Here is a 17,482-nt window from a genome sequence, read left to right on the forward strand (position 1 = left end):
CTTCTCTGTGTTATTGTGAGGAGGACAATGTTTATGTAATTGGTGCCAGGGAAGGCACGTCCAAGGAATTGATTAGGGTACCCAATAATGCAGTAGCACTATAATGCCCAATAATGCAGTAGCACGTTTTTAAAAAGAAAATGTCATTTTAAATTTTACCTTTATTTAACTAGGTAAGTCAGTTAAGAACAAATTCTTTTTTTCAATGACTGCCTTGGAACAGTGGGTTAACTGCCTGTTCAGGGGCAGAACAACAGATTTGTACCTTGTCAGCTCGGGGATTTGAACTTGCATCCTTCCGGTTACTAGTCCAACACTCTAACCACTCAGCTACCCTGCCGCCCCATGTTGAAGATGTCCTGTATCCAATTCCCAATATCATCATATGAATCACTTTATTACAGTGTCGTGTAATGTTATTTAACATGACTAAAGTTAATCAGTGGAATCAGAGTCGTGGAGCCTAAAGGTTCAGGGGCATAACGTTCTGATGCCCCCTACATTTAAACAATTGGTCTTTAGCCTGTTGAAAGGAAATACAACGTTCCATCATTAGACTTGGCGACAGGCTCTGATGAAGACGCTGCTACTTCAGGTTCCAGTCATTTACAGTGTGGTAACGGCACGTCAGCATCTCATTCATAGTGACATGAAGGCACCACTTACAGCATCACAGAGAGAGTGGAGCTGGCAGCACAGCATCACAGAGAGAGTGGAGCTGGCAGCACAGCATCACAGAGAGAGTGGAACTGGCAGCACAGCATCACAGAGAGAGTGGAACTGGCAGCACAGCATCACAGAGAGAGTGGAGCTGGCAGCACAGCATCACAGAGAGAGTGGAGCTGGCAGCACAGCATCACAGAGAGAGTGGAGCTGGCAGCACAGCATCACAGAGAGAGTGGAGCTGGCAGCACAGCATCACAGAGAGAGTGGAGCTGGCAGCACAGCATCACATAGAGAGTGGAGCTGGCAGCACAGTATCACAGAGAGAGTGGAGCTGGCAGCACAGCATCACAGAGAGAGTGGAGCTGGCAGCACAGCATCACAGAGAGAGTGGAGCTGGCAGCACAGTATCACAGAGAGAGTGGAGCTGGCAGCACAGCATCACAGAGAGAGTGGAGCTGGCAGCACAGCATCACAGAGAGAGTGGAGCTGGCAGCACAGCATCACAGCCAATGACCTCAGTGGTTCTGCAGCAGAGAGAGAGAGAGAAGTGAGAGAGAGAGAGGGTGAGAGGGGGAGGGGGAGAGAAGCGGTAATGGTATGACACACTCCTAATCTATAACCGGAGACGCAGACGGGACAGGACTGGACCAAGAGTGTTCGGTACAGCTCTCGGAGCGTCTGTCTGTCTCTGCGCAAGATGCTCAGCAGAACCGGGGAAAACCTATTGACCGATTAACTACGTTAGTCCCTGTTAGGTTAAGGAAGCGAGTCAGAATGACTATCCCCAAAGATATTCCTGAAAAGTGGTTCCCCATCGTTCTTCCACTGCAACAGAAGAAACAACAAGGACTAGCTGCTAAAACCAAGAAGACGTGGACAGGTACTTCTGTTTGCCACAGTCACGTCAGGCATCTGTTTTATATGCAGTGTGTGTCTGTTTGTTCATTGGATGGGGAAATGTGCTGTAGCTTCCATCTATATGATTTATGGTGTTCTGTCTGATGACAGACAGGCTCTCCCTGCTATGTCAATAAACCATCTACATCTCATCTGTTTGTGTCAGTATTCAGTCCCTCATCTCATGATTTCTCACATCTCTACAGTGTCCATCTCCATATCTCCATCATTGTGTGTGTGTTTATGTGTCTGTGTGAAGCCTCATCCACATCTACCTGTCACTCCGTCACCAGTCCACTCCTCTGTCTAACCTTGTATGGATACAGTTCACACTCGTACGCTTCACTGACTCTCAGTGCCTGTCATTTCACGCGTGACCAGTCACTGTCAGCCAACACTCTACCTCACACACACACACACACACACACACACACACACACACACACACACACACACACACACACACACACACACACACACACACACACACACACACACACACACACACACACACACACACACACACACACACACACACACACACACACACACACACACACACACACACACACAGATGGAGCTTTCAACGATCTCATCTGTCATTATAGAATGCTCGACTGAATACCCTGTCCCGTTGACAAGGATTCAGTACCCTGTTCTTGAGAGACATAACTACTGCTGTGGACTGACAGTGTTAATTGTATGTTGCTCATTAGGCCCATAATGAATGATAGTTAATAGAAAAGAAGGTCATGACATTCATGAGGCCCTCAGTGTGTGACTAATGTCCCTGTCCTGAGCAGCCCAGGGCGGTGAGACAAGCCCGGGGCGGTGAGACAAGCCCGGGGCGGTGAGACAGCCCGGGGCGGTGAGACAGCCCGGGGCGGTGAGACAAGCCCGGGGCGGTGAGACAAGCCCGGGGCGGTGAGACAAGCCCGGGGCGGTGAGACAGCCCGGGGCGGTGAGACAGCCCGGGGCGGTGAGACAAGCCCGGGGCGGTGAGACAAGCCCGGGGCGGTGAGACAGCCCGGGGCGGTGAGACAAGCCCGGGGCGGTGAGACACTGATCCATCTTATAGGCACCAGTCACAGACACTGCACTGATTCTCCCTAACCGTTTACCTTGAATCTCATCGTGTGTGTGTGTGTGTGTGTGTGTGTGTGTGTGTGTGTGTGTGTGTGTGTGTGTGTGTGTGTGTGTGTGTGTGTGTGTGTGTGTGTGTGTGTGTGTGTGTGTGTGTGTGTGTGTGTGTGTGTGTGTGTGTGTGTGTGTGTGTGTGTGTGTGTGTGTGTTTCTGCATGCATCCACCATCATTTGACCTTTATTTAAACCAGTCTGTCTGTTACTGTGCAGTTTCATTGTTTACCTTAAAATGACAGAAAATAGAAAATCTCTCTACCTCTACCTCTCTCTACCCCTCTCTCTACCTCTCTCTACCTCTACCTCTCTCTACCTCTACCTCTCTCTACCTCTACCTCTCTCTCTACCTCTCACTCTCTACCTCTCTCTACCTCTACCTCTCTCTCTCTCTCTACCTCTCTCTCTACCACTCTCTCTACCTCTCTCTCTACCTCTCTCTACCTCTACCTCTCTCTACCTCTACCTCTCTCTCTCTCTCTCTACCTCTCTCTACCCCTCTCTCTACCTCTCTCTCTACCACTCTCTCTCTCTCTACTCTCTCTCTACCACTCTCTACCTCTCTCTCTACCTCTCTCTACCTCTACCTCTCTCTCTCTCTACCTCTACCTCTCTCGTTCTCTCTACCTCTCTCTACCTTTCTCTCTACCTCTTTACCTCTACCTCTCTCTCTCTCTACCTCTCTCTCTCCCTCTCTACCTCTCTCTCTACCGCTCTCTACCTCTACCTCTCTCTACCTTTCTCTCTACCTCTCTCTACCTCTACCTCTCTCTTTCTCTCTACCTCTCTATCTCTCTACCCCTCTCTACCTCTACCTCTCTCTCTCTCTCTCTCTCTCTCTCTCTCTCTCTCTCTCTACTCTTTCTCTTTCTCTCTCTCTCTACCTCTCTCTCTCTCTACCTCTCTCTACCTCTACATCTCTCTCTCTCTACCTCTCTCTACCTCTACCTCTCTCTCTCTCTCTCTCTCTCTCTCTCTCTCTCTCTCTCTCTCTCTCTCTCTCTCTCTCTCTCTCTCTCTCTCTCTCTCTCTCTCTCTCTCTCTCTCTCTCTCTCTCTCTCTCTACCCCTCTCTCTACCCCTCTCTCTCTACCTCTCTCTACCTCTACCTCTCTCTACCCCTCCTCTACCTCTCTCTACCTCTACCTCTCTCTCTCTCTCTACCTCTCTCTCTACCACTCTCTCTACCTCTCTCTACCTCTACCTCTCTCTCTCTCTCTACCTCTCTCTACCTCTCTCTACCCCTCTCTCTACCTCTCTCTCTACCACTCTCTCTCTCTCTCTACTCTCTCTCTACCACTCTCTCTACCTCTACCTCTCTCTCTCTCTCTCTCTCTCTACCTCTACCTCTCTCGTTCTCTCTACCTTTCTCTCTACCTTTCTCTCTACCTTTCTCTCTACCTCTTTACCTCTACCTCTCTCTCTCTCTCTACCTCTCTCTCTCCCTCTCTACCTCTCTACCGCTCTCTACCTCTACCTCTCTCTACCTTTCTCTCTACCTCTCTCTACCTTTCTCTCTACCTCTCTCTACCTCTACCTCTCTCTTTCTCTCTACCTCTCTCTCTACCTCTACCTCTCTCTCTCTCTCTCTCTCTCTCTCTCTCTCTCTCTCTCTCTCTCTCTCTCTCTCTCTCTCTCTCTACCTTTCTCTCTCTCTCTCTCTCTCTACCTTTCTCTCTCTCTCTACCTCTCTCTCTCTCTACCTCTCTCTACCTCTACATCTCTCTCTCTCTCTACCTCTACCTCTCTCTCTCTCTACCTCTCTCTCTACCTCTCTCTCTCTCCCTCTCTACCTCTCTCTCTCTACCGCTCTCTACCTCTACCTCTCTCTACCTTTCTCTCTACCTCTCTCTACCTCTCTCTCTCTCTCTAACTCTCTCTACCTCTCTCTCTCTTTCTCTCTCTCTCTACCTCTCTACCTCTACCTCTCTCTCTACCTCTACCTCTCTCTCTACCTCTCTCTCTCTCTCTCCTACTCTCTCTCTACCTCTCTCTCTACCTCTCTCTACCTCTCTCTCTGTCTACCTCTCTCTACCTCTACCTCTCTCTACCTCTACCTCTCTCTACCTCTACCTCTACCTCTCTCTACCTCTCTCTCTCTTTACCTCTCTCTCTCTTTACCTCTCTCTCTCTCCCTCTCTCACTCTCTACCTCTCTCTCTCTCGCTCTCTACCTCTCTCTACCTCTCTCTCTACCTCTCTCTACCTCTCTCTCTCTCTCTCTCTACATCTCTCTCTCTTTACCTCTCTCGCGCGCTCTCTCTCGCTACCTCTCTACCCCTCTCTCTCTCTCTCTCTCTCTCTCTCTCTCTCTCTCTCTCTCTCTCTCTCTCTCTCTCTCTCTTCTCTCTCTCTCTCTCTCTCTCTCTCTCTCTCTACCTTTCTGTCTCTCTGTGAGTCCTCATTACGTACCCTTCCTGCTGTGCTTCAGTAGCATCTGGTTATACAGTATCTATCAATTACCTAGACTTCTGTACAGAGCATGTCAGTCACTGGATGTAGCGACAGTTCTTTCATTTATTGGCCCATCTGGTTTTCTTGAGATTTACAAAGTAAACAACGGGACAGTATCAGACAGACCGTCCTCAGGGTTCAGTTAGGGAACATCTACAAGACCAGGCAGCAGAATACAACCACTAGATAGAACATTGAATGTGTGTGTAGATAGAATAGTGTGTGTGTGTTGGTCTGTGTGAATGTGTGTGTAGATAAAATAGTGCATGTGTGTTGGTGTGTGTGAATGTGTGTGTAGATAGAATAGTGCATGTGTGTTGGTGTGTGTGTGTGTGAATGTGTGTGTAGATAGAATAGTGCATGTGTGTTGGTGTGTGTGAATGTGTGTGTAGATAGAATAGTGCATGTGTGTTGGTGTGTGTGAATGTGTGTGTCGCTCTGGATAAGAGCGTCTGCTAAATGACTTAAATGTAAATGTAAATGTGTAGATAGAATAGTGCATGTGTGTTGGTGTGTGTGAATGTGTGTGGCCACGGGGTGAGTCTAAGAACTGGTGCGTCAGGTATTTGTGGCAGGTGCCGTCATGTCTAGAGAAAGAGGGAGAAAGGGGAGAAGGGGACGAGAGGGAGAGAGAAGGAGAGAAGGAGGGAGAGCTCCCCTGTGGATCTGCCTCTCATGGTAACACAGATCCATACATCATGCCTTCACTCACACACACATCCTCTCAACAGGATGATAGTAGCTTGTAGAATCCTCCAGGCCTTGCTGTTATGATCTGTGATAAGTATAACCTAGTTCCTATGCTGTAGATGTCTCTGTGTCCCAGTAAAGAGGTTTAAAGGCTGGATAATGGGCTTCTGTATTGTCCTGCTGCGTAGCTCTGAGAGGCACTGTGGCTGGAGGATGGAGCGTCCTGCTGCGTAGCTCTGAGAGGCACTGTGGCTGGAGGCTGGAGCGTCCTGCTGCGTAGCTCTGAGAGGCACTGTGGCTGGAGGATGGAGCGTCCTGCTGCCTAGCTCTGAGAGGCACTGTGGCTGGAGGATGGAGCGTCCTGCTGCGTAGCTCTGCGAAGCACTGTGTCTGGAGGCTGGAGCATCCTGCTGCGTAGCTCTGAGAGGCACTGTGTCTGGAGGCTGGAGCGTCCTGCTGCGTAGCTCTGAGAGGCACTGTGGCTGGAGGATGGAGTGTCCTGCTGCGTAGCTCTGAGAGGCACTGTGTCTGGAGGCTGGAGCGTCCTGCTGCGTAGCTCTGAGAAGCACTGTGGCTGGAGGATGGAGCGTCCTGCTGCGTAGCTCTGAGAGGCATTGTGTCTGGAGGCTGGAGCGTCCTGCTGCGTAGCTCTGAGAGGCACTGTGGCTGGAGGCTGGAGCGTCCTGCTGCGTAGCTCTGAGAGGCACTGTGGCTGGAGGATGGAGCGTCCTGCTGCGTAGCTCTGAGAGGCACTGTGGCTGGAGGCTACCTGTCTGCCAGTGGGCATGGGGCTGTTATGTGTCCAACCTACCTGCCTGCCAGCGGGCATGGGGCTGTTATGTCACCAACCTACCTGCCTGCCAGTGGGCATGGGACTGTTATGTGGACCAGCCTGCCAGCGGGCATGGGGCTGTTATGTCACCAACCTACCTGCCTGCCAGCGGGCATGGGGCTGTTATGTGGACCAGCCTGCCAGCGGGCATGGGGCTGTTATGTGGACCAGCCTGCCAGCGGGCATGGGGCTGTTATGTGGACCAGCCTGCCAGCAGGCATGGGGCTGTTATGTGGACCAGCCTGTCAGTGGGCATGGGACTGTTATGTGGACCAGCCTGCCAGCGGGCATGGGGCTGTTATGTGGACCAGCCTGCCAGCAGGCATGGGGCTGTTATGTGGACCAGCCTGCCAGTGGGCATGGGACTGTTATGTGGACCAGCCTGCCAGCAGGCATGAGGCTGTTATGTGGACCAGCCTGCCAGTGGGCATGGGACTGTTATGTGGACCAGTCTGCCAGCAGGCATGAGGCTGTTATGTGGGCAACAGGGGTTAATGCAGACTGGCTACAGATTTATTTCAGACGCTGACCAAAGAAACAACACAACAACCTTCAGAGTAAGAGAGCTGGAGGAAGGAGAGAGGGATGGACAGAGAGAGGAGTGGAGGAAGGAGAGAGGGATGGATAGAGAGAGGAGTGGAGGGAGGAAGAGAGGGATGGACAGAGAGAGGAGTGGAGGAAGAGAGGAGGATGGAGGGATGGACAGAGAGAGGGATGGAGGAAGGAGGAGGAGGGATGGATGGAGAGAGAGGAGTGGAGGAAGGGAGAGGGATGGATAGAGAGAGGAGGGTGGACAGAGAGAGGAGTGGAGGAAGGAGAGAGGGATGGACAGAGAGAGGAGTGGAGGAAGGAGAGAGGGATGGACAGAGAGAGGAGTGGAGGAAGGAGAGAGGGATGGACAGAGAGAGGAGTGGAGGAAGGAGAGAGGGATGGACAGAGAGAGGAGTGGAGGAAGGAGAGAGGGATGGAGGGATGGACAGAGAGAGGGGTGGAGGAAGGAGAGAGGGATGGATAGAGAGGAGTGGAGGAAGGAGGAGTGGAGGGAGGATGGAGGGATGGACAGAGAGGAGTGGAGGAGGAGAGAGGGATGGACAGAGGAAGTGGAGGAAGGAGAGAGGGATGGATAGAGAGAGGAGTGGAGGGAGGAGAGAGGGATGGATAGTGGAGGAGGAGGAGGGATGGACAGAGGAGGGGAGGAGGAGAGAGGGATGGATGGACAGAGAGAGGATGGTGGAGGAAGGAGAGAGGGATGGACAGAGAGAGGAGTGGAGGAAGGAGAGAGGGATGGATAGAGAGAGGAGTGGAGGGAGGAAGAGAGGGATGTAGATAGAGAGAGGAGTGGAGGGAGGAAGAGAGGGATGTAGATAGAGAGAGGAGTGGAGGGAGGAAGAGAAGGATGGACAGAGAGAGGAGTGGAGGGAGGAAGAGAGGGATGGATAGAGAGAGGAGTGGAGGGAGGAAGAGAGGGATGGACAGAGAGAGGAGTGGAGGAAGGAGAGAGGGATGGACAGAGAGAGGAGTGGAGGGAGGAAGAGAGGGATGGACAGAGAGAGGAGTGGAGGGAGGAAGAGAGGGATGTAGAGACTAGAGACTGCCAGAGGACTGCACAGCATGCCCTCCGATTTGACACACTGAACTGTTTCTGCAAAGTAGTTGGTGAACCAGGCAAGGCAGTCATCAGAAAAACCGAGGCTACTGAGTCTGCCGATAAGAATTTGGTGATTGACAGAGTCGAAAGCCTTGGCAAGGTCGATGAAAACGGCTGCAAAGTACTGTCTTTTATCGATGGCGGTTATGATATCGTTTAGTACCTTGAGTGTGGCTGAGGTGCACCCGAGACCGGCTCGAAAACCAGATTGCACAGCGGAGAAGGTACGGTGGGATTCGAGATGGTCAGTGACCTGTTTGTTGACTTGGCTTTCGAAGACCTTAGATAGGCAGGGCAGGATGGATATAGGTCTGTAACAGTTTGGGTCCAGGGTGTCTCCCCCTTTGAAGAGGGGGATGACTGTGGCAGCTTTCCAATCCTTGGGGATCTCAGACGATATGAAAGAGAGGTTGAACAGGCTGGTAATAGGGGTTGCGACAATGGCGGCAGATAGTTTCAGAAATAGAGGGTCCAGATTGTCAAGCCCAGCTGATTTGTACGGGTCCAGGTTTTGCAGCTCTTTCAGAACATCTGCTATCTGGATTTGGGTAAAGAAGAACCTGGCGAGTAGCTGCGGGGGGGGGGGGGGGTGGAGCTGTTGGCCGAGGTTGGAGTAGCCAGGAGGAAGGCATGGCCAGCCGTTGAGAAATGCTTGTTGAAGTTTTCGATAATCATGGATTTATCGGTGGTGACCGTGTTACCGAGCCTCAGTGCAGTGGGCAGCTGGGAGGAGGTGCTCTTGTTCTCCATGGACTTCACAGTGTCCCAGAACTTTTTGGAGTTAGAGCTACAGGATGCAAATATCTGCTTGAAGAAGCTGGCCTTTGCTTTCCTGACTTCCCTGAACAGTTGCATATCGCTGGGATTATTCGATGCCATTGCAGTCCTCCACAGGATGTTTTTGTGCTGGTCGAGGGCAGTCAGGTCTGGAGTGAACCAAGGGCTATATCTGTTCTTAGTTCTGCATTTTTTGAACGAAGCATGCTTATCTAAAATGGTGAGGAAGTTACTTTTAAAGAATGACCAGACATCCTCAACTGACGGGATGAGGTCAATGTCCTTCCAGGATACCCGGGCCAGGTCGATTAGAAAGGCCTGCTCACAGAAGTGTTTTAGGGAGCGTTTGACAGTGATGAGGGGTGGTCGTTTGACTGCGGATCCGTAGCAGATGCAGGCAATGAGGGGGTGATCGCTGAGATCCTGGTTGAAGACAGTGGAGGTGTATTTGAAGGGTCAGTTGGTCAGGATGACGTCTATGAGGGTGCCCTTGTTTACAGATTTAGGGTTGTACCTGGTGGGCTCCTTGATCATTTGTGTGAGATTGAGGGCATCTAGCTTAGATTGTAGGACTGCCGGGGTGTTAAGCATATCCCAGTTTAGGTCATCTAACAGAACAAACTCTGAAGCTAGATGGGGGGCAATCCATTCACAAATGGTGTCCAGGGCACAGCTGGGAGCTGAGGGGGGTCGGTAGCAGGCGGCAACAGTGAGAGACTTATTTCTGGAGAGAGTCATTTTTAAAATTAGTATGGACCTGGAAAGTATGACATTACTCTGCAGGCTATCTCTGCAGTAGACTGCAACTCCTCCCCCTTTGGTAGTTCTATCTTGACGGAAAATGTTATAGTTAGGTATGGAAATCTCAGAATTTTTGGTGGCCTTCCTGAGCCAGGATTCAGACACGGCAAGGACATCAGAGTTAGCAGAGTGTGCTAAAGCAGTGAGTAAAACAAACTTAGGGAGGAGGCTTCTGATGTTGACATGCATGAAACCAAGGCCTTGTTTAAATAGGGCCTAGGTTAATGTCTTCTTATGGTCCATCAACTGTTTATATAGTGCCTAGGTTAATGTCTTCTTGTGGTCCATCTCTGCTCCAGCATGTTGTGTATTACTGTAATATGTGTATTGTGTCTACAGTATAATGTATGTGAACTGAATGTGTATGTGTGTATGTGTGAATAAACTATGTTAGTGAGTGTGAGGGCTGTGTGTTTTGGTAGTTCAGACAGGGCTGTGTATTTTGGTAGGTCCAGTGAACTGAGATAAGGTGGAGCTTTACCTAGCATGGACTTGTAGATGACCTGGAGCCAGTGGGTCTGGCGACGAATATGTAGCGAGGGCCAGCCGACTAGAGCATACAAGTCGCAGTGGTGGGTGGTATAAGGTGCTTTAGTGACAAAACGGATGGCACTGTGATAAACTGCATCCAGTTTGCTGAGTAGAGTGTTGGAAGCCATTTTGTAGATGACATCGCCGAAGTCGAGGATCGGTAGGATAGTCAGTTTTACTAGGGTAAGTTTGGCGGCGTGAGTGAAGGAAGCTTTGTTGCGGAATAGAAAGCCGACTCTTGATTTGATTTTCGATTGGAGATGTTTGATATGAGTCTGGAAGGAGAGTTTACAGTCTAGCCAGACACCTAGGTACTTATAGATGTCCAGATCAGACAGGACTGTGTGTCTTGGTAGGTCAGGCAGGACAGTGTGTTTTAGTAGGTCAGACAGGACTGTGTGTTTTGGTAGATCAGACAGGACAGTGTGTTTTAGTAGGTCAGACAGGACTGTGTGTTTTAGTAGGTCAGACAGGACTGTGTGTTTTGGTAGGTCAGATGGGGCTGTGTGTTTTGGTAGGTCAGGCAGGACTGTGTATTTTGGTAGGTCAGACAGGACTGTGTATTTTGGTAGGTCAGACAGGACTGTGTGTTTTGGTAGGTCAGACAGGACAGTGTGTTTTAGTAGGTCAGACAGGACTGTGTGTTTTGGTAGATCAGACAGGACAGTGTGTTTTAGTAGGTCAGACAGGACTGTGTGTTTTAGTAGGTCAGACAGGACTGTGTGTTTTGGTAGGTCAGATGGGGCTGTGTGTTTTGGTAGGTCAGGCAGGACTGTGTGTCTTGGTAGGTCAGACAGGACAGTGTGTCTTGGTAGGTCAGACAGGACAGTGTGTTTTAGTAGGTCAGACAGGGCTGTGTATTTTGGTAGGTCAGACAGGACTGTGTGTTTTGATAGGTCAGATGGGGCTGTGTGTTTTGGTAGATCAGACAGGACTGTGTGTTTTGGTAGATTAGACAGGACTGTGTGTTTTGGTAGGCCATACAGGACTGTGTGTTTTGGTAGATTAGACAGGACTGTGTGTTTAGTAGATCAGACAGGACAGTGTGTTTTAGTAGGTCAGACAGGACTGTGTGTTTTGGTAGGCCAGAAAGAACTGTGTGTTTTGGTAGGTCAGACAGGGCTGTGTATTTTGGTAGGTCAGACAGGACTGTGTGTTTTGGTAGGTCAGATGGGGCTGTGTGTTTTGGTAGGTCAGACAGGACAGTGTGTTTTAGTAGGTCAGACGGGACTGTGTGTTTTAGTAAGTCAGATGGGGCTGTGTGTTTTAGTAGGTCAGACAGGACAGTGTGTTTTAGTAGGTTAGACAGGACTGTGTGTTTTAGTAGGTTAGACAGGACTGTGTGTTTTGGTAGGTCAGATGGGGCTGTGTGTTTTGGTAGGTCAGACAGGACAGTGTGTTTTAGTATGTCAGACAGGGCAGTGTATTTTGGTAGGTCAGACAGGACTGAGTGTTTTGGTAGGTCAGACAGGACAGTGTGTTTTAGTAGGTCAGACAGGACTGTGTGTTTTGGTAGGTCAGATGGGGCTGTGTGTTTTGGTAGGTCAGACAGGACAGTGTGTTTTAGTAGGTCAGACGGGACTGTGTGTTTTGGTAGGTCAGACAGGACAGTGTGTTTTAGTAGGTCAGACAGAACTGTGTGTTTTGGTAGGTCAGATGGGGCTGTGTGTTTTGGTAGGTCAGACAGGACAGTGTGTTTTAGTAGGTCAGATGGGGCTGTGTGTTTTGGTAGGTCAGATGGGGCTGTGTGTTTTGGTAGGTCAGACAGGACTGAGTGTTTTGGTAGGTCAGACAGGACAGTGTGTTTTAGTAGGTCAGACAGGACTGAGTGTTTTGGTAGGTCAGACAGGACAGTGTGTTTTAGTAGGTCAGATGGGGCTGTGTGTTTTGGTAGGTCAGATGGGGCTGTGTGTTTTGGTACGTCAGACAGGACAGTGTGTTTTAGTAGGTCAGACAGGGCTGTGTATTTTGGTAGGTCAGACAGGACTGTGTGTTTTGGTAGGTCAGAGACAAACAGGAAGGAAGTTTGCAGGTGTGTGACTGTGTGTGTACTGTATGCTTTTTTCCGATTCCTCTGAAACAGGACAGGGGCCGTGTTTGACTGACCTACCTGTGACTATGTGTGTGCGTGCGTGCGTGCGTGCTCTACTCTGGGTGAACAGCAGTCATTTAATTTTAAAAGCTCTCATCAATATTAGAGGAGAGAAGGAGGCAGGGAGGGTTCCTCCAAAACATGCACTGCATCATTCAGCACAAAAAGCCTTTAACAGAGAGAGAGAAAGAGAGAGAGAGAGAGAGAGAGAGAGAGAGAGAGAGAGAGAGAGAGAGAGAGAGAGAGAGAGAGAGAGAGAGAGAGAGAGAGAGAGAGAGAGAGAGAGAGAGAGAGAGAGAGAGAGAGAGAGAGAGAGAGAGAGAGAGAGAGAGAGGAAGTGGAGTGGGAGAATACAGTTTCTCTATGTTGATGGAGAACCAGAGGGAGAGCACTGTTGCTAAGGGGAAGGGTGTTAGTCTCTTAATATTTAGAGTGAGGGATGGAGGGAGGAGTTTGAGTGGCTGGAGAGCTGGAGCTTTCAGCATCCTAGAGAGAGAGAGAATGTGAGTGAGAGAGGGAGAAAGAGAGAGAGAGAGAGCGAAAGAGAGAGAGAGAGAGAGAATGTGAGTGAGAGAGGGAGAAAGAGAGAGAGAGAGAGAGAAAGAGAGAGAGAGGGAGAAAGAGAGAGAGAGAGAGAGAAAGAGAGAGAGAATGTGAGTGAGAGAGGGAGAAAGAGAGAGAGAGAGAGAGAAAGAGAGAGAGAGTGAGAGAGAGAGAGAGAGAGAGAGAGAGAGAGGGAGAGAAAGAGAGGGGGAGAGAGACAGCTGGAGCTTTCAGCATCCTCCTAGAGAGAGAGAGAGACTTTAGTTTGAGGTATGAATAATCCCTCAAAGTGTTGGCATATTCAGTGAAGTGTTAAAAAACAACACCTGACTGACTCAAACTACAGCCTTCAAAATAAAGGTCTGATGCTCATTAACGTATAAACCTCAACGTACGTACACATTCACCTCAACATACACATTCACCTCACCTCAATGTACACATTCACCTCACCTCAACATACACATTCACCTCACCTCAACGTACACATTCACCTCACCTCAATGTACACATTCACCTCATCACAACGTACACATTCACCTCAACTCAATGTACACATTCACCTCAAGGTATACATTCACCTCACCTCAAGGTATACATTCACCTCACCTCAAGGTATACATTCACCTCACCTCAAGGTATACATTCACCTCACCTCAAGGTATACGTTCACCTCACCTTAAGGTATACGTTCACCTCACCTTAAGGTATACATTCACCTCACCTCAAGGTATACATTCACCTCACCTTAAGGTATACATTCACCTCACCTCAAGGTATACATTCACCTCACCTCAAGGTATACATTCACCTCACCTCAAGGTATACATTCACCTCACCTCAAGGTATACATTCACCTCACCTTAAGCTATACATTCACCTCACCTCAAGGTATACATTCACCTGACCTCAACGTACACATTCACCTCAACGTACACATTCACCTCAGCTCAATGTACACATTCACCTCACCTCAAGGTATACATTTACTCAAGGTATACATTTACCTCAAGGTATACATTCATCTCACCTTGTAACTCTGTGTTGTTGTTTGTGTCACACTGCTTTGCTTTATCTTGGCCAGGTTACGGTTGTAAATGAGAACTTGTTCTCAACTGGCCTACCTGGTTAAATAAAGGTGAAATTCATTTGATTAACTTTTTTATTTAAAAAACTCAAGGTATACATTCACCTCAGCTGACCTCGACAGAGTCATGGCCTGTTTATTCCCTTAGTGACGCAGGGATCACACACACCCTCCAGTGGTGGGTTAACTGTGTCTGGTCTGAGCCTGTTGGGTTGGTCATGTTCAGAAGCACCAGCCAAACAGAGCTAATTCCTCTTACAACGTGATTGACCTGCCAGTCAGCGTGTGTGTGTGTGTGTGTGTGTGTGTGTGTGTGTGTGTGTGTGTGTGTGTGTGTGTGTGTGTGTGTGTGTGTGTGTGTGTGTGTGTGTGTGTGTGTGTGTGTGTGTGTGTGTGTGTGTGTGTGTGTGTGTGTGTGTGTGTGTGTGTGTGTGTGTGTGTGCGTGTACATGTGTAGCTCTATATTGATTTGGTTGTACTGTATATGTAAATGAGATAAATCAACCTCTCTCCATCTCTCTTTTTCTGTCCAACACAGACTGTAGTTACAGTTAAATCTGACCAGTTTCTCACAGCAGGACAATAATCCTGCAGCAACAGGAACTGTGAATTATTATGTGGATTATAATTAATAGACATTTTTGTAGAGGTTGATACATTTTTTGTTAAGTCTGACATTTTAAAGTGGAAATTATAACATTTAGAAGCCTTTTTAAACCTTGAATACACTGAACATGTGCCTTTCCTGCTGCACAGGAAAATTCCCTGTGACAACAGAGGGATCAAATTAACATAGAACATCTGTATTGATGAATGAGTGATATTGACTCGGCCTGGGACTCGGCCTGGGATAATCACCCTCTTATAAACACACACACAAAGGCAAGGTCCCTGGCAGGGAATCTGTGTGTTATCCCAAAGATATCTTTGGTTAAGATGTTTCAGAGTTGTGTTATTCAAAGGTATGTGTTGTCTGTCTCACAGTTGTGTTGTGTGTGTTTCACCAGAGGAGGAGAGGAGGGTCCGGGCCAATGACAGAGAATACAACGAGAAGTTTCAGTATGCGGTAAGAGAGATAGTTTGTGTGTTTGTGTGCGTACATGATTATATATGTGTATTTATGTTTAAGTACATTACATGACTAATAATAGACCAACATTTTCTATTTTTGTAGTAATTAGTATTTCACATTTAGAACATACCTTCCTCTATTCCCCTTCTCTTTTTTCTCTTTATCTCTTTATCTCTCGTTATCTCTTTATCTCTCTTTATCTCTCTCTCGCTCTCTGTCTCTCTCAGAGTAACTGTATTGTGACGTCTAAGTACAACGTCATCACCTTTCTGCCCGTCAACCTGTTTGAACAGTTCCAGGAAGTGGCCAACACCTACTTCCTCTTTCTGCTCATACTGCAGGTAAGATGGAAGCAGGGAGAGGAAGTGGAGGTATGGGGAGGGCAGAGAGAGACGGGGATAAAGTAATGGAGGGAGAGGAAGTGGAGGTATGGGGAGGGCAGAGAGAGACGGGTATAAAGCAATGGAGGGAGAGGAAGTGGAGATATGGGGAGGGCAGAGAGAGACGGGTATAAAGCAATGGAGGGAGAGGAAGTGGAGATATGGGGAGGGCAGAGAGAGACGGGTATAAAGCAATGGAGGGAGAGGAAGTGGAGGTATGGGGAGGGCAGAGAGAGACGGGGATAAAACAATGGAGGGAGAGGAAGTGGAGGTATGGGGAGGGCAGAGAGAGACGGGGATAAAGTAATGGAGGGAGAGGAAGTGGAGATATGGGGAGGGCAGAGAGAGAGACGGGGATAAAGTAATGGAGGGAGAGGAAGTGGAGATATGGGGAGGGCAGAGAGAGACGGGGATAAAACAATGGAGGGAGAGGAAGTGGAGGTATGGGGAGGGCAGAGAGAGACGGGGATAAAGTAATGGAGGGAGAGGAAGTGGAGATATGGGGAGGGCAGAGAGAGAGACGGGGATAAAGTAATGGAGGGAGAGGAAGTGGAGGTATGGGGAGGGCAGAGAGAGACGGGGATAAAGTAATGGAGGGAGAGGAAGTGGAGGTATGGGGAGGGCAGAGAGAGACGGGGATAAAGCAATGGAGGAAGTGGAGGTATGGGGAGGGCAGAGAGAGACGGGTATAAAGCAATGGAGGAAGTGGAGGTATGGGGAGGGCAGAGAGAGACGGGGATAAAGCAATGAAGGAAGTGGAGGTATGGGGAGGGCAGAGAGAGACGGGGATAAAGCAATGGAGGAAGAGGAGGTATGGGGAGGGCAGAGAGAGACGGGGATAAAGTAATGGAGGGAGAGGAAGTGGAGGTATGGGGAGGGCAGAGAGAGACGGGGATAAAGCAATGGAGGAAGTGGAGGTATGGGGAGGGCAGAGAGAGACGGGTATAAAGCAATGGAGGAAGTGGAGGTATGGGGAGGGCAGAGAGAGACGGGGATAAAGTAATGGAGGGAGAGGAAGTGGAGGTATGGGGAGGGCAGAGAGATACAGGAAGTGGAGGGGGGATAAAGTAATGGAGGGAGAGGAAGTGGAGGTATGGGGAGGGCAGAGAGAGACGGGGATAAAGTAATGGAGGGAGAGGAAGTGAAGGTATGGGGAGGGCAGAGAGAGACGGGTATAAAGCAAAGGAGGAAGTGGAGGTATGGGGAGGGCAGAGAGAGACGGGGATAAAGTAATGGAGGGAGAGGAAGTGGAGGTATGGGAGGGCAGAGAGAGACGGGGATAAAGTAATGGAGGGAGAGGAAGTGGAGGTATGGGGAGAGCAGAGAGAGACGGGGATAAAGTAATGGAGGGAGAGGAAGTGAAGGTATGGGGAGGGCAGAGAGAGACGGGGATAAAGTAATGGAGGGAGAGGAAGTGAAGGTATGGGGAGGGCAGAGAGAGACGGGGATAAAGTAATGGAGGGAGAGGAAGTGGAGGTATGGGGAGGGCAGAGAGAGACGGGGATAAAGTAATGGAGGGAGAGGAAGTGAAGGTATGGGGAGGGCAGAGAGAGACGGGGATAAAGTAATGGAGGGAGAGGAAGTGAAGGTATGGGGAGGGCAGAGAGAGACGGGGATAAAGCAATGGAGGGAGAGGAAGTGGAGGTATGGGGAGGGCAGAGAGAGACGGGGATAAAGTAATGGAGGGAGAGGAAGTGGAGGTATGGGGAGGGCAGAGAGAGACGGGGATAAAGTAATGGAGGGAGAGGAAGTGAAGGTATGGGGAGGGCAGAGAGAGACGGGGATAAAGTAATGGAGGGAGAGGAAGTGGAGGTATGGGGAGAGCAGAGAGAGACGGGGATAAAGTAATGGAGGGAGAGGAAGTGAAGGTATGGGGA

At 49.4% G+C, this 17,482-nt stretch overlaps 1 protein-coding gene across 1 annotated transcript in view; it reads left to right on the forward strand.

The window, feature by feature from the left end:
* Window positions 1-1,300: 1,300 nt before the first annotated feature.
* LOC123998242 (phospholipid-transporting ATPase ID-like) overlaps window positions 1,301-17,482 on the forward strand; it is a 77,131-nt gene continuing 60,949 nt past the window's right edge. The window contains exons 1-3 of the mRNA XM_046303280.1: window positions 1,301-1,546; window positions 15,161-15,219; window positions 15,453-15,566. Of these exons, the coding sequence (XP_046159236.1) occupies window positions 1,441-1,546; window positions 15,161-15,219; window positions 15,453-15,566 (279 nt within the window). The 5' untranslated portion in view covers window positions 1,301-1,440. The remainder of the gene's footprint in view (window positions 1,547-15,160; window positions 15,220-15,452; window positions 15,567-17,482) is intronic.

This window comes from Oncorhynchus gorbuscha, linkage group LG15, assembly GCF_021184085.1.
Source record: "Oncorhynchus gorbuscha isolate QuinsamMale2020 ecotype Even-year linkage group LG15, OgorEven_v1.0, whole genome shotgun sequence".
NCBI lineage: Eukaryota > Metazoa > Chordata > Actinopteri > Salmoniformes > Salmonidae > Oncorhynchus > Oncorhynchus gorbuscha.